This window comes from Schistocerca nitens, chromosome 2 (genome assembly GCF_023898315.1).
Source record: "Schistocerca nitens isolate TAMUIC-IGC-003100 chromosome 2, iqSchNite1.1, whole genome shotgun sequence".
NCBI lineage: Eukaryota > Metazoa > Arthropoda > Insecta > Orthoptera > Acrididae > Schistocerca > Schistocerca nitens.
The window spans coordinates 743,730,166-743,747,627 of record NC_064615.1 but is presented as its reverse complement, the minus strand read 5'-3'; the positions used below and the strand labels follow the sequence as shown (position 1 = coordinate 743,747,627).

At 41.1% G+C, this 17,462-nt stretch overlaps 2 protein-coding genes across 2 annotated transcripts in view; one reads left to right on the top strand and one right to left on the bottom strand.

Moving 5' to 3' along the window:
- The window catches only part of LOC126236965 (mitochondrial carrier protein Rim2), a 172,226-nt gene extending 160,946 nt beyond the window's left edge, over window positions 1-11,280 (top strand). The window contains exons 6-7 of the mRNA XM_049946671.1: window positions 10,114-10,434; window positions 10,623-11,280. Coding sequence (XP_049802628.1) covers window positions 10,114-10,427 — 314 coding nt within the window. The 3' untranslated portion in view covers window positions 10,428-10,434; window positions 10,623-11,280. The remainder of the gene's footprint in view (window positions 1-10,113; window positions 10,435-10,622) is intronic.
- Window positions 11,281-11,528: 248 nt separating this feature from the next.
- LOC126235300 (serine protease nudel-like) overlaps window positions 11,529-17,462 on the bottom strand; it is a 212,883-nt gene continuing 206,949 nt past the window's right edge. The window contains exons 20-22 of the mRNA XM_049944025.1: window positions 14,360-14,594; window positions 12,418-12,534; window positions 11,529-12,292 (exon numbers count right to left, since the gene is read on the bottom strand). Coding sequence (XP_049799982.1) covers window positions 12,001-12,292; window positions 12,418-12,534; window positions 14,360-14,594 — 644 coding nt within the window. The 3' untranslated portion in view covers window positions 11,529-12,000. The remainder of the gene's footprint in view (window positions 12,293-12,417; window positions 12,535-14,359; window positions 14,595-17,462) is intronic.

Genomic DNA, 17,462 nt, shown 5'->3' with positions numbered 1-17,462 from the left:
TCTGTTAGAAAGCGCCTGACCTAGTGTACAATACAGTTTCGCGGAACAGTTGTTTACTAACGTAAAAAGCTAGTGCTACACGGTTCATTTCTCAGGACCAGTCAATACATTCACTGCAGCACGTGATTTCGTAATGTAATACTACACACACCACCACACACTGCCAGCTAACATCAGGACCACAGTGACGATGTTTTTCTTTTTGAGTACTGCAACTTCTCTTTTGCGCATATACTGCCTGGAGAACAAAAACTGAAGCACCCAGAAGGTATGATGGGATGAAAATGTAAAGCACACACCGTCGCGGGCATGTAAATGATGACGTGACAGCTAGAACAGCCACCAGAGTGCGTTAGTGTTGTTCATATATAGCGTTGTTACCAGGCCTGATAGTGTACATAACGATGGTAGGCCATAAAAACCTCGTAATTTCAGTAACCAATAACTCCATTATATAAGAGAGAGAGATTTGAAAGTGCATAGATTTCTCTAATTTGTTAATAACTAGGCGGCTACTACTACGACTTAGTTCCACATGCAGCATTAAGGGGAGTTGGAACGCCCTATCCCGACAATGTTCCCCAGTGAGCTGGCTTCCCTGTATTTCAGGAACCACTGTAGCCATTGACATGAAACTTTTACAGGACATTGAACTGTGTGTTCAGAGTCTACTGAACTACGATAATTGCATTTTAGCCACTGCTTTCGGAAATACAGTTTTTAATTACACAGTTAAAATTTTATGTACATTTCTGTACATTATCATACATAATTTTAATTATACATTCCGTCATGTTCTTCTTTTAGTTCAGAAGACTCAAGATATGTATGTTATTACTCCCTGGAAATTTGAATAATCTACTCGACCTAAGATTTAGGGAAAAATGCAACAAAAATGTTAATTTTCAGGAACTGCTTCCAAAGTTTCAAAAGACTGTAACTCACTTAATATATGCTTAATTTTTTTATTTTTATCACTCAGAGGCACCCTGCACGATACTGTATATCATTCTCTTGATCTTTTTCCAAGTTTCTTCTTCTTCCTCCTCCTGGATTCCTTAGTGGCCAACTGTGCTGCATACTCTTTCAGTGCGAACCTTGTCAATCCGTTAAAGTCCTCTGATGCAGTTTGCTCCAAGATTAATTCCCATATGCTGCAACACTTTCACCCTACCAGTGTTGCAATCATTAAAAGCAATAACAGCATCACGGACCCCCCCCCCCCACTTTAGTGTCTTCATTCCAACAAAAACATTTTTTGGTTAGCAAGTCCAGATAAGATTACTGACTTACTCATTGGTATTTTGAGTCTGACCATGCAGACAGTAATTCACGATTTGGCAGAGCTCTGTAAATAGGTTTTATGATATCTATGACTGCTGCTGGGATGAACTGTTTGAGTACTGGGCATTGCAGTAATAGCACCATGAATCAGATCCAGGAGGGCAGAGGTGGTGGTTTACATCAGTTGAGCCTGTGGAAGAAGGTAGCCAATACCGCTTGCTTCATTTTTCAACAAATCCTCAGTATTATTTCTAATAGCCATCCCATAATACTGCTGTAGTTCATCAATCATTTTGTCGGTCAGCCTGCCTCTTTGAGTTTTACCATCAGAAAGTTTCTTGTCTCAAACTTCAACTTCCTCAACCTTGCACACATCCTCTTCTGGACATGACCAACACATTCCAGCAATTCAGCCTTTTACATAAAAAATTACCAATTTTATTAGATCTTGGAGCAATGCAAGTGAACATTTTAACATTTTCAACCAGTGTAGATGATATTTAAAAAAAATAAAATACTTCCCATGTGAGTTTATAAGTGATGTATGTATCTTTTTATTTGGGAAAATGCAAATTTTAAAATGAGAGAAAAATCCGAAAATGGGGAATTTTTTTTCCGTTCTAACTCCCCTAATGCCTGTATCAGTTTATATAATTTTTGAGAAACCGTTTTTGTTTTTCATGTAAAATTCTACATAATGGAATTACGAGGCTTTCGTTGCCTACAGTCGATAAGTAGCGTGAACAACGCCGATATATGATGCATGAACAGCGTCAAGATGTTAAGTGATCACTGAAAGGGCACGGAGATAACGTGTACGCCAGTGGGGCAGCGTTAACAACACTGGCAGAAACTTCCTGGCAGATTAAAACTGTGTGCCGGACCGAGACCCGAACTCGGGACCTTTACCTCTCGTGGGCAAGTGCTCTACCGTCTAAGCTACCCAAGCACGACTCATGACCCGTCCTCACAGCTTCAATTCTGCCAGTACCTCGTCTCCTACCTCCCAAACTTCACAGAAGCTCTTCTGCGAGCCTTGCAGAACTAGCACTCCTAGAAGAAAGGATATTGCGGAGACATGGCATAGCCACAGCCTGGGGGATGTTTCCAGAATGAGAATTTCGCTCAGCAGCGGAGTGTGAGCTGATATTGAATCTGTGAGGACGGGTCGTGAGTCGTGCTTGGGTAGTTCAGACGGTAGAGCACTTGCCCAGGATAGGCAAAGGTCCCGAGTTAGAGTCTCGGTCCGGCACACAGTTCTAATCTCACAGGAAGTTTCATATCAGCGCACACTCCGCTGCAGAGTAAAAATCTCATTCTGGAAACCCTAGCAGAGTTTGGAAGGAGCCTCATTGTGGATCTCCATTCGGCCAGTTGGTCGAATCCTGCAGTATCCAGATTTGTGACGCATTCGGATGCGATGTTGGCCCGACGTTGCACTGCATGAGAACCTGAGGTGCCGTCAAGGTTCTGGTCGACAACATTTGACCACAACAAGGGAGGATGGCCGCATTGTGCACCAAGCACGTAAAAAGCCCTTCGTGTCTGCGCCTGCCATCCCAGAACAAGTAATGCACACCTTCCAACAACATTATCACCCTGCATCACTGGCTGGGGAATAGCAGAAGATGGCCTAGGGAATTACTGAGCTGCCGTTAACAGAACACCACGAGCCGCTGCGCTTTGAGTGGTCCCATCACCGGGAAGCGTGGCCTGCTGAAGGAATGGCGTCACACAGTGCGTTCAGCGACTAACCACAGTTCTGCGATGAGCATCGTCTGCTAGCAGCTGATTACCTGGGCAGAGGTCCCATTCTTCCAATGTTTTGGAGAGGCACAGCGGTGTTGTTCCCCACGCCATGATGTGCGGGTGCCAGAGGGTATGACGTCAGCTCATCGCTGGTCGTGATCGAAGAAAAACTGACTGCTCGGTACACCTCATATATTCTTCTCGTGCGACAGTGTCTTGATGTCATTTTTCAACAGGACAATGCTTGTCCACATACGGCACGTTCCTCTACGAACTGTGTGCGCCATGTTGAGCTACTCCCACGGACAGCAAAACCTCGTGGACTATCCCAGACATAACACGCATGGGAGCAGCATGGACGTAAACTCCTTCCCAGTGCCAATATCCAGGCCATAGAGGACAAGTTAAAACAGTCGTGGTTTAGGTTGCTTCAGGACACGATACAACGGCAGTGTCACCGTTCCTCAACCGGATCAGTACATGCATCCAGGCTAGAGGGAGTACGTCATACTGCCAAATACTTCCTGAATTTGACTCGATTTTGTAGTCACTTCAGTAATGTCAAAACACTCAACTCGTGAAGTTTTAATTTCGTTTCCTTCTTCCCTTGTGTGTGTTTCACTTTTTTGTGAGGCGGTGTTTTTAGACTGTCGAACTATCGCATCTCTCCCCAGTGCTCTAATTTACGAAACTTCTATCGCATTGCCTTTGTACATTATGGATAGAAAGTGGAAAAGGCCTCGTTTTTTTTTCTTCTCCTCCTTCGGGTCTTTAAATTTTACTTTATTCCACTTGCTCTCGTATTACGGTATACAAACTATTCGTAGCCAAGTTCTGTGGGTTCGTTTACTGATACATTTGACTCATTTTTCACTACATCTACATCGACGTCTACCCACTGCAAGCAACCCTACGGCGTGCGGCGGAGTCCCGATATTGTCCCCTTTCAACTGCATTGGCCTTACAGATCGAGGGGAGAACAACTGTATGTTCCAGAATCTGTTGCTCAATTATCAAGATCCCTTTTTACCGAAAGCCTCAGAACTTTCTGCTTACGTAACACTATGCACAGACTGCGTGTCGAGGTGCAGTATTTTACGTAAGAAACTGACTTCGCCAAACAACGATCCGCATGGCAGTGGCTGGTGGACGGGGCCGTATCGTAAATTACTGCTACGTCGCAAGCAGTCGGTACGCCGACCGCTGCAAATACCAGGGGCGGCTTTCTCGGGTACCATCAGTCAGAATTGAGAAAATGACAGAACTGTCTGCTGGATGCCTCCTACTGTTGGCCGACGTGAACCGTGTACACTACAGGATACTAGAGTAACAAACATCCCACCTATGCTTTGTTATGAAGAGTTGAGAATCGTCACGAACACTTGGCCAATTTTCAGATGATACGAACGTGGGGTTAAAAGTTCTCTGCCTAGCAGTGATGGTTTTTCCGAACACGGCATCCATATTGCACAAAGCTATTCCATAGTTCTAATCTTATAAATCTACATGCATACATATCCGCAAGTGACCCAATAGTTATTGGCGGAGGGCACATCGTAAAAATATTGCAGATCTTCCTTCCTAATGCATTTTGGTATTTATGGCTGTCTGTGTACCACAGTACGTGCCGAATCATTCCCTTCTCACGTGCGAGATACATTGTCTGTTCAAAAACCCCGGGAACATTAGTAATTTCGCGCCAGAGGTGTGTTGGAGCGAAATGCGGTTGGTCTCCCTGCAAACGCCTTTGTTTAATCAATGTGTAACTGCCGGAAGTTTCATTACTGTATGTCAGTTGTTATTCTGTGTGTATTGAGTAGAACATTGTGCCCCACAGTTCGCGAATTTCGAGATGGAATAGTTAGAGAAGCAACGCGTCTGCATTAAATTTTGCGTGAAACTCAAGAAACCCTTTACAGGAACACACCAAATGATGCAGGAAGCCTGCGATGATGAGTGCTTAGGCCACACTCGGCGCACGAATTGTTCACACGGTTTAAAAATGGCCGGACGGAAGTTAGATGTTCCTCGTTCAGGACGCCCTGGTGTCGCCAAGTTCGTCCCACGGCTCAAGACGAGTAAGACCACCTCACAATCTTTGAAGAGCTTTTGGATTGCGCAAATCAGAACAATATGTTCCTAAAGAGAATCGTAACTGGTGATGAAACATGGTTCTACGGTAGTGGTGTTTAAGACAGAGGTTCATTCTTCGCAATCGGGAAAGGTTCTGAAAGACCGAAGAAAAAAAAAAAAACTACTCAGGTCAGGTCAAATGTGCCATGCTGATAGTTTTCTTTGCCTTTGAAGGATTAGTTCACCATCTGTATTTTTTTTTTTAACCTGCGTGTTACTTGATTATGCACTAAACTTCAGCAGTTAGTCAGCTGGTTCAGTAATAGCATTGCTTGTCCTCGGTCTTCCAGCACACCGACTTTCTCATGGCAGCTGTGAGGTCTGCTCTGTATTAAAACAATAGCGGAAAAGCGGTTTTACTTTTTGTCGTAAGACCAGAAACAAATTTAATCCTAACATTGCGCTTAATGTGCAACAATCACAGCGGTGTTCTGTTTGCCAAGTGCTCTTAAAATGAGGCACTGCTGCAACTCAAAAGCGAGCAGCCTGTGTAAGTAAAACTACGTTCATATTATGTTGCATCATTAATTACAAGTATTGCTGCCACCTGGCGAAGTCGATAAACGAATTCATTGGCACTGGAACCACCATGACTCGAATAACCGCCTGATTACATGACTGTAATAACGTTTTCGGACTCTTGGCCTCCAAGCCAAACATCCACATATAGTGGCAGACAACTTTTATTTCTATATATACGGCTTGAGAAGTAAATAAGTCGTCCATTGCATCATATGAAGCAATACAGTAGATATAACCTTTCAGGTGCTTGGATAGGTGTAAGGATACACAAAAACGTTAATAATAGCAGTGTTTTATTTTTTTATTGAAAGGTGTTGAATAGACATTTGGCTGACAAAGGTTTTGATTCCGAAGTGTTTCTCTTATTTTCTGATTTATAAGAGCCCTGGGAAAATTGTTGGGCTAGCGTAAAAATGTTTAAAATTGCAGGTTTCAGGTTCTATTCGTTGCTAAACTACTGCTACAACATTCTGCCGTGTCAGTTTAATAACAGTAATTAAATCGTTAATTTGTGATGCCTGTGGAATAATTGCGCCATTAGAAGCAAACAGATTTTTTCATCCTCAAATATATAACGCATTATTAATGGCAGAGTACACGGCCGGCAGCTAGAGGTGAAACAACAAGCTTCAGCAGTTCTGATTATCAGAATTTCTCTCTCCATTGGGAATATGTTGTTCGAATACAGCTGAAACTGCTTCTTCTGGTCAGTTTCATCTTAGCTGTGATGATGGCGTCTGATGAATTAGAGAATGCTTCACAAGTTCTTTATGTAGCATTCTTTTATTCTCCTTTAACGAAATTGCATTTTTAGATGCAACCGTTATCAGTTGCAAGTACGCAGAAACTGTAGCAAGAACTTTGAAATGTACGGAAGCCAATATTTTCATGTCCATAAACTTTTCGCCGTCATCGTGGTTTTCTTAAAACATTAGAGATCACAGGTGGTTTTAAATGAGATGAATATGCTAAACCTATACCTGTCAGACCGCTGACGGCAAATACCGGGCAGCTGGCGTGTCTTGTCTGTTTAAACTGCGTTTGTCGCTCCAGTCAGAGCAACTGCTCGAGTTTCTGTGTCGTCTAAGTGACTTGAAATCTTCTTTTCGTAAAGATTAAGCAGGTAGCTGAATTGTCAGTCGACAATAGACACTTCACGGCGCCTTGTTACCGACTTCTGCGTGGGCTCTATAATTCATACAGAGCACTGATCGCACACAATGTGTCGTGGCGTCTCATATTCGCAGCTGGCGCCAGCTGGTTGGGTGACGGCTAATTCTGGCATCACGTCCTTGAGCATCTTCGCTGTAAACGGCCAAGCCGGGGACACGCCATTTTTTTCTGGGTCACTTCATTGCTACGTACTCCGCTAAGGAGGTCAAAGGGTTCTTCCACCTTACGGCTTGTGTGAAGCCATCTTGCGTTGTTGGCCGTTCGAACTGAAGAGGCTAGTTATTAAGTGTAAGGGGTCGCACACGATGTTGTCAATTTCTGCGTGTTGGTCTTATCCCTAGTTGTAAAGCGGAGACTTCCGGTATCTATAATTATTGCAGAAAATGTCGAGCGAATCAAGAAACATACGGTAATTTAAGGAATTTTTTTCCTTGCTGAATATTTGTTTATGGGTGATAACACCACTAAAATTTTGGTTTTCCACCGTAATCTACGGAACTTCTCAATTAGATGTTGGTGTTGCAGTGCCTTCCACTCGCAGAATACACTTTTTGCGAAGAAATGCAGGTTGGGGAGGGAGGTCAGTGAACTTCATTGAATTATGCCGTGGTTCACCCCATCATCCGTTACATTGAATGCTTGATTGTATTGGCAGTATCCACATAAATTCTGCAAAATTCCTGCTGTCTTTGGTAAAGAAAAAGTGTATTACTTATAGTAGACATGGCAGTCGTAGGATGTTGAACAATGTCAGCATTATCTGAAATGGTTTACACATACCAGAGAACTTAATTACCTGTACAGCTGTGCCATTCTGAGCTCAGTTTTTAGATGTTAAGTTGAGGGTTCAAAACCCTCGTCTGCACTCTTTTCACTAACAGCTACAAGAGAGAATTTTGGTAGTGTCTCTGTAACAGTGCTCACACAACATTTATTATGATCAGGACGAGGGATTGGAGTGTGGGCTAAGAACAGATTAATCCTCTGTGTAAGGTGTTATTGCTTGCAGTGCAGAAGAGTGTGTTATCTGTGCTTTTCTCACCCAGCCATTGAGGCCTGTTTCCATTTTCCTTGTTATTTACACATTTGAAATAAATTTATGGATGAGTATATTGGGGTGTTTAAATTGTTCTAATGTTAAAATGGAAGAGATGTAGATGAAGATGAAATGGGAGATACAATACTGCGTGAAGAGTTTGACAGAGCACTGAAAGACTTGAGTCGAAACAAGGCCCCGGGAGTAGACAACATTCCATTAGAACTACTGACGGCCTTGGGAGAGCCAGTCATGACAAAACTCTACCATCTGGTGAGCAAGATGTATGAGACAGGCGAAATACCCTCAGACTTCAAGAAGAATATAATAATTCCAATCCCAAAGAAAGCAGGTGTTGACAGATGTGAAAATTACCAAACTATCAGTTTAATAAGTCACAGCTGCAAAATACTAACACGAATTCTTTACAGACGAATGGAAAAACTGGTAGAAGCCGACCTCGGCGAAGATCAGTTCGGATTCCACAGAAATGTGGGAACATGTGAGGCAATACTGACCCTACGACTTATCTTAGAAGCTAGATTAAGGAAAGGCAAACCTATGTTTCTAGCATTTGTAGACTTAGAGGAAGCTTTTGACAATGTTGACTGGAATACGCTCTTTCAAATTCTAAAGGTGGCAGGGGTAAAATACAGGGAGCGAAAGGCTATTTACAATTTGTACAGAAACCAGATGGCAGTTATAAGAGTCGAGGGGTATGAAAGGGAAGCAGTGGGTGGGAAGGGAGTGGGACAGGGTTGTAGCCTCTCCCCGATGTTATTCAATCTGTATATTGAGCAAGCAGTGAAGGAAACAAAAGAAAAATTCGGAGTAGGTATTAAAATTCATGGAGAAGAAATAAAAACTTTGAGGTTCGCCGATGACATTGTAATTCTGTCAGAGACAGCAAAGGACTTGGAAGAGCAGTTGAATGGAATGGATAGTATCTTGAAAGGAGGGTATAAGATGAACATCAACAAAAGCAAAATGAGGATAATGGAATGTAGTCAAATTAAGTCGGGTGATGCTAAGGGAATTAGATTAGGAAATGAGACACTTAAATTTGTAAAGGAGTTTTGCTATTTGGGGTGCAAAATAACTGATGATGGTCGAAGTAGAGAGGAGCTGAATGAATGAGAGTGGCAATGGCAAGGAAAGCATTTCTGAAGAAGAGAAATTTGTTAACATCGGGTATAGATTTAAGTGTCAGGAAGTCGTTTCTGAAAGTATTTGTATGGAGTGTAGCCATGTACGGAAGTGAAACATGGACGATAACTAGTTTGGACAAGAAGAAAATAGAAGCTTTTGAAATGTGGTGCTACAGAAGAATGCTGAAAATTAGATGGGTAGATCACATAACTAATGAGGAGGTATTGAATAGAATTGGGGAGTAGAGGAGTTCGTGGCACAACTTGACAAGAAGAAGGGACCGGTTGGTAGGACATGTTCTGAGGCATCAAGGGATCACAAATTTAGCACTGGAGGGCAGCGTGGAGGGTAAAAATCGTAGAGGGAGACAAAGAGATGAATACACTAAGCAGATTCAGAAGGATGTAGGTTGCAGTAGGTACTGGGAGATGAAGCAGCTTGCACATGATAGTCGCATGGAGAGCTGCATCAAACCAGTCTCAGGACTGAAGACCACCACCACAACAACAACAACAACAACAACAACAACACAATGTTAAAATTCGCCTGGAAAATTATATTTTAGTTCATTTATTGAGTAGCAGTAACACTTCATTTTTCTCATTCATCGATATATTTTATTGTTGTGACCTTCAGTCTGAAGACAGATTTGCTGCAGCTCTCCACTGGTCTATCCTATGTAAGCCTTTTCTCTGCCTGCATAACTATTAAAACCTACAGGCTTATGAAGCCACATGCTTTAGAGGTGGTTTGATCTCCTATAATTTTTACTCTCCAAACTTAGTTCCATTACCAAATTGAACCTTGATACCTTGGTATGTATCTTGTCAACTATTAGCTCATTTTAGTTATGTTCTGGTATGCATTTCTTTCCTTCCCAGTTTACTTGCCCTTCATTAGTTATGTGATCTAGCCACATAATATTCAGCTTCATATAAAGAATAAATAGAACAAAATATTTGTGTGTGTGTGTGTGTGTGTGTGTGTATAAACATTTCAGATTTTAAAGTGTGTTCGTGTCTTATCAGTCATTATGTACCTTGTAATCCATCTTTGTTTGTTCACAGAGGTGGCGCGCACGAGGTTGAGAGAGGAAGGTGACAAATACAAGCGGTTCTGGCAGACATTAGCAACGGTCTGGCGTGAAGAAGGTGCTCGTGGTCTATACCGTGGGCTTACAACTCAACTGATTAGACAGATTCCAAATACGGCGATAATGATGGCAACTTATGAGGCAGTGGTATACCTGCTCACTCAGTGGACAGCCCCCTCTGTGCAGACGGCTTTCTATGAACCTGCTGTAGAAGATCTGAGCCTATCTGATGATGACGAGGTGTCAGGCGTTGGAGAAAGGGCAGTAGTAGTCTCATCAAGAGCCTAGCTGCATGGTGAGTTATGGCTCCTGGATGATACTCATTGTATGTATTCCTACATTCAGCAGGCTCAAGTTTGATGTTTATTTTAGGATGAGCCTGATAGTTCAGTACTAATATCTGGATAGAATTCTCTCATCTGTTTATAGTAGCAATTGTTTGCTTAAAATTGCTTTTCAATCTACTTTTTTTTCCTCTTGCAGGTGCCAAACAGTAATGCTGGGAGGAAAATATTACTTGCAGTAATACTGCTTTACTGACACTCTTCACTGATTTTTCTAATGGCTTTTTGGGCAAAGACTGATGGTTAAGTCTTGTATGTTCTCTGCAAACTTGTGATTGGATCTGCAGGCAGCCATGTAGAAAAACAGTTTTTTTTATTATTTTCTGACTGAAAGAATGGAGATTAAGTGGCTGTGATAATGTCTGAGAAAAAGATACATTGCACTAAAGTGGCAGTAAAGGGATGTACATAATGTGTACATAGTGTACATGAATATATTTAAATCCTGTTACCATGTTACATAGTGTAAAGAATTCTGGTTATTTATTTGTTACTGAGGAACAATGTGGATATCGTGTAGTATTTTTGTATTTCTGGTATAATTGGGGTCTTGACAGTTTGGGTATGTTGACAAAAAAGTGTATTCAGACACTTCCATATGACAAGCAGACTACTAGTTATTAGTGCATTTAGGTAGGCAGCATTCCTACACATGTAACATAACTGAATTGTCATTAGCAAGACTGACCTAACAAACTGATGCTTGGCATGTGTTTTGAAGTCAGTAGATATTTCACGTTGTACAATTCATTGTAATAGTTTATTGAATTTTTATTAATAAAAAGCTTTAAAAGTGACTACTTGATTTGTACAAATTATTTTAATCTATTAACCTGATACAGGACAGTCATATCAATAAAAATTACATCATAAGATATCATCTTATTAGACACTGTACAGAACCATAAACACAAAATACTGTACTTTTTATTTAAAGGTGTAACTATGTACTTGTACTTTCACAAAGTCAAAAAATGAATTGTTATTCATTGATAGTGCGAGATGACTAGCATAGTAGAAGTTATACACTTATCTTGTAGTGGTAAATGTAAGATAACAGGAGATTTGAATTATAGCCACGAATATAAAATTTTAAAATTTCTCTGATGCATTTTACGAATGGCATATGAAAGATATAGATACTATGTAGCAGTTGCTCTACCAGTTAGAAGTAGTGCTATAAATGAGAAGCACTGCAGAAAACTGACTAGCTTTCCCCATTATCATAATGAGGTCAAAAATGAATATGGAACAGTTCTTACATGCAAAGTTATATGAACATGTAACTATGTGTATCAGAGATGGTTTCAGCCATTATCGGCAAAATTTGATGATGCAGGTAATGTTACTGTAAAACACATTTCAGTCTTTTTTGGTACTTCTGTTTGGAGATGTACGAAGGTGGTCTGTAGCACTTGCCCAGTTATTAATTAATTAGGTGAAATGTTTTTATGGGCTGAATCAGTGCTCACAGCTATGAATAGTCACCTTCGTTTGTACACAGGATGGCCACATCACTATAGACACTTAATGTCAACAGCTGTGCAGTTGCTTGCCATGTTCCATGTAATAAGTGATCCTGGACCTGGCCTTAACACTAGTGTTGCTCGTCCAAGCCTCACTTCAGAGAAAGAAGCACATGTTGGCTGAGGTTGTGATGCTATGTTGCTGAGCTCCACATCCTCATTGTCTGTGACTTCATTTAACTGTAAGCAGAGTTGTCTGGCCAGCTCATAGGGTGGCTCACGGTTTGCCAGACACAGTGTATGCCACGCACCAAAGACACGCACAGATACTCTGCCACCTGAGCTGTGGGACATAAAACCACATCTCAGATTATTTTAACATTTACCGTCCAAAGGTTACATTAATTTAAGAATGATGTTGAAAATCAATAATACTGTCATAGTTTTGTACAAATATTAGAAACTCACATTTTGTAACCCTTATCCTTGGAGTGAATGCCAACACAAGATTCTTCGTCATCCGTCATTGGGCAGTCTGGTTCACCATCACATAAATGGTCATTTGGAATACACATATTTGGTTTGCTATAAACCAAAAATGAAGAAATTTTAAAATCAGTTAAATGTTGATGTGGAAAAACACAAAATTTATACATCCCATGTGGCAGTTCATGGAATAAAAATCAGTATAAGGAAACTTATAGTCAAACAGGGTGCTAGGTGATATGGTGGTGGAAAGTTTCACGGGAAGTTGTTCTCTGCTTTGAAAATTGGATACTAATGCCAGAACCAGGTTACTTAAAAACCAGCTCATTTATCTGGTAAGTAAAAACTTCTGCATCAGTACTAACTTGGAACAGATACATAATGTAGAAGATGGAACAGGAAGAAGCCCTAATAACTGCTAAAATGGGAAGTACCTTCCACTATACACTTAGTGGTTTTGCAAAGTATGGATGTAGATGTCGATTTAGCTACTATATTTTTACATGTACTGTTTAAAATTTTAGTTTGATAAAAATACACTGGTTAGCCAGGAGACTACAACCACTGACCCACCTGGCGAGGAATGACTGCTAGGCCACATACACCATGTATGTGTAGACATTTTGGAAACGGCTTGACTTGGCGGGTATTCTAGAAGTAGTGTGAAAAAATAGAGGTTAAACAACGTCCAGACATCATGGGGTTGCGTCACTACTCCTCGCTACAGATGTTGGACCTCGTGGACTGGGCAGACCGGTGAAACAGGACAGGCAGCAAACTGTAGTGCAACTAACATCAAACTGTAAAGCTGGGCACAGTAAAGGTGTATCTGAACACACAGTGCACCGAACATCCCTAATGATGGACCTGAGCAGCAGACGATCCATGCATGTGCCAATGTTACACCATGACATCAGCAACTACAACTGAAATGGGCACATGACCATAGGCACTGGACGTTGGTACAGTGACAGTGCGTTGCATGGTCTGATGAATCCTGATACCTTCTTCATCAAGGTGTTGGGAGGACGCAAATCTGTCATTTTCTATGGGAACGGGTCCTCGACACCTGTACTGCGGGACAGGGACAAGCTGGCAGCAGCTCCAATATGCTCTAGGAACATTAATGAGGGCATCCATGGACCCAGTGGAGCTAGTGCAAGGCACCACGACAGCCAAGGAGTATCGTACTCTGGTTGCAGACCATGTACATCCCTTCGTGACAATCATGTTTTCCGATGGCAGTGGCCTTTTTCAACAAGATAATGTACCATATACCATATCACAAGACCAGGAGTATGATGGATTGGTTTGAGGAACACAATGGCAGTTCAAATTGATGTGCTGGTCCTGCAACTTGCCATATCTGAACCCGATCAAACACATCTGGGATGTGATTGAGTTCATTCCATCCTCCCCGAAATTAATGGGAATTACGTGACTTCTGTATGCACATGTGGTGTCAACTCCCTCTAGCGACCAATTGAGGCCTCACTGCTTTTATGTCACGATGTGTCACTGCTGTTATCTGTGCCAAAGATGGACATACTGGCCATAAGGTAGATATGGTCATAATGTTCTGGCTGATCAGTATACATTCTTATTTTCAAAAACTTAATGTAAAATATTTTTTAGCTACTACATATATATTACAACATATTTCATAGTATGCAGTTAAATTCGCAGTTTAATCAAGTAATTAAGATGTAACATCTTTTACCATAACTCAGCAAATTGTTCCTCATTTTAAGAGATCTAAACAAAGTAAGACTTTCCTGTATGCCCTACAGTCAGTTGAAATGTTGAATTCATTGCAAGTCACGAAAATAAAATTGGCAAAGCCTTTATCATAAAGAGGCTCTTTTCATTCCAGCTCTGAAAAATCAAATTTTCAAAGCCTGTTGCATAACGAAAGAAAAAATACCTTCGACAGTGATAACTGTTGGGGTTCCCACATCCACAATCTCGTTCATCTCCCTTATCAAGACAGTTCCTATGCCCATCACATACTTGATATGGCCTAGACAGCTGCAGAAAATCTTTGCAGCTACAGCCTCGTTCATCAGATCCGTCTGAGCAATCCCAGTTGCCATCACAAAAAGCAGCCTTTTCCACACAACCACCTCCTGATCGGCAACTAAATTCCCAAGGTTTGCAACCTATGACAGACAAAGAATAGATGAACAAGTGTATACAGAAGAAAACAGTTTCTATCGATTATGAAATTTGCAACAAACAATATGCACAACAATCCTTCAGAATGGTGGTAAGAAATACTGTCTTAGTATTGTCAAGATAATTCTCAAAAAATTTAGTTCTTAAGTAGTGCAGGATCTCAGAAAGGGTATGTTGTTTCAAAAAGTTGACTATTTGTGAGCAGATAGTGAAATGATTTCTAAATGTGGTTTTGAAGTCCATGGTAAACTGTAGGTCCATCTAAAACTAACTTGCTAATCCATGATATGAATATAATAGAGGGAAACATTCCACGTGGGAAAAATATATCTAAAAACAAAGATGATGTAACTTATCAAATGAAAGCGTTGGTATGTTGATAGACACACACACACACACACACACACACACACACACACACACACAAACACACACACACACACACACACACACACACACACACACACACTCTTTAAGCTTTCGCAACCCACGGTTGCTTCATCAGGAAAGAGGGGAGGAGAGGAAAAGATGAAAGGATGTGGGTTTTAAGGGAGAGGGTAAGGAGTCATTCCAATCCCGGGAGCGGAAAGACTTACCTTAGGGGGGGAAAAAGGGGCAGGTATACACTCGCTCGCTCGCCCCCCCGCCCCCCCCCCCACGCGCGCACACACACACACATAAATTGATATGTCTGCTTGTGTCTGTATATGTGTGTGTGTGTGTGTGTGTGTGTGTTTGTGTGTGTGTGTGTACCTGTCCTTTTTTCCCCCTAAGGTAAGTCTTTCCGCTCCCGTGATTGGAATGACTCCTTACCCTCTCCCTTAAAACCCACATCCTTTCGTTTTTCCCTCTCCTTCCCTCTTTCCTGACGAAGCAACCGTGGGTTGCGAAAGCTAGAATTTTGTGTGTATGTTTGTGTTAGTTTGTGTGTCTATCGACCTGCCAGTGCTTTTTCTTTTGGTAAGTCACATCATCTTTGAAGGAAACATTCCACGTGGGAAAAAATATATCTAAAAACAAAGATGATGTGACTTACCAAACGAAAGCGCTGGCACGTCGATAGACACACAAACATACACACAAAATTCTAGCTTTCGCAACCAACAGTTGCCTCGTCAGGAAAGAGGGAAGGAGAGGGAAAGACGAAAGGATTTGGGTTTTAAGGGAGAAGGTAAGGAGTCATTCCAATCCCGGGAGCGGAAAGACTTACCTTAGGGGGGAAAAAGGACGGGTATACACTCGCTCGCGCCCACACACACACACACACACACACACACACACACACACACACACACACATACAGACACAAGCAGACAGATGTGCAGAATATTTTTCAAAATATGGACAGGGCTTTACAAGAATCTATGATTATAACAATTTTCTGGATCTGCTTATGCATATTTGAGTGTCCAGGATTGGGGCCAGCAATGCTGTCATTATTACTGCTACTAGTACAAGATGACATTATTTTGGTTCTGTAACGTAGCTATGAAAATAATACTGTGGTAAACTTTAAGACATGGATCTGAGAGATGTTTTCATAAATGGACTGAACTATAAGATAAAAAGAATTTGCTCAACTGCAGACATTTTTTGATATATTTTTTTCACCTCTGGGACTCAAATACTTACGCTGTCATTGTATGACCAGAAAGTTCTTAAGTATAAATTTGTCACTCTTGCTGCTATCAGAAGCTATTGCTTAGGGTGCTTCTTGCTTCACCATCAAAAAGAGAATTTCAGCAGACAAATGTGCACACATTGTTCAACTGTATTACAGTTATTGAATTCTGTCTCCCTAATATGTGCTCTAAGGGGGCCAGTAATGTCTGGGACAAAGATGTGTCCAATGACTTGTACTGAGTTATCAGAGGCTTAAAAGATCTCTACTTGCAGCTGCATTTTGTCCTACTAGGCAGTTTGCTGTAGTACACTACACACGTCATCCTTGTGTCATGAAGAAAGTCGATGAGCTACACAATTTTTCAATCTTAATCATCTGAGAACTTTTGTGCTCACACAACTTATGACCCTAATATAAACCCATGTTTTTCACTCTATATTTGTCTTGTGCTCAGGGAAGTAATGGTAGACCACCTTGTTCCAAGATTTGGTTTCCAATGAGGGGCATGGACCCACATTGCATAAACTTATGCAGCTACCTAGAGGCTCTGAAAGAATTATTGTTACGCCCAGGATTTGTGTTCACTTCTGAGATTTCCACCACAGTCAGATACATGTTACATTCTACAAAAATGCAAATGACTTGTGTGTTGTCATCAGTAACACTTGACAAAGGATGCTACTTCCAAATTTCATTTTTTGTGCCTTATTGTTCACTTCAGTTTTTTATTTGTGAAGTAAAATTCCTGGTTTCTTGTCAAAGTAACAACACTAAACTCTACTTAGAAGCATTTATGCTTACATTGGCAGTAAATGGCATAGTTACGCTTTGTAAAATGGTGTAGACACCTCTTGGGTATTAATATTAGTACTGGGAAGTGAAGAGCAACAGCAGGAGATGTGGTGCAATCACATTTTCATATAACATACAGTGTCGTAGCGTGCTTCTAACTCCTGCTGGTTTATGTTTGAAATATATTTAGCATCGAAAAATGAAAATGAATAAAAAGTCCACAAATTTGCATTAGGAAGGAAAGGTTTTCCTTAAAATACATAGTATTAAACTTCCAAAGGTTTCACATATTACATAGCAACTTAAGAGAAGGTGTATGGATATGAATAGAATCTTTGGGTTCAGAACTCATTTTATGACAACCTCTTGTAAAAATGATATGGAAAATAAAGGAAAAGCAACCACTCACATATAGCTGATTATGTGGCACATAGAA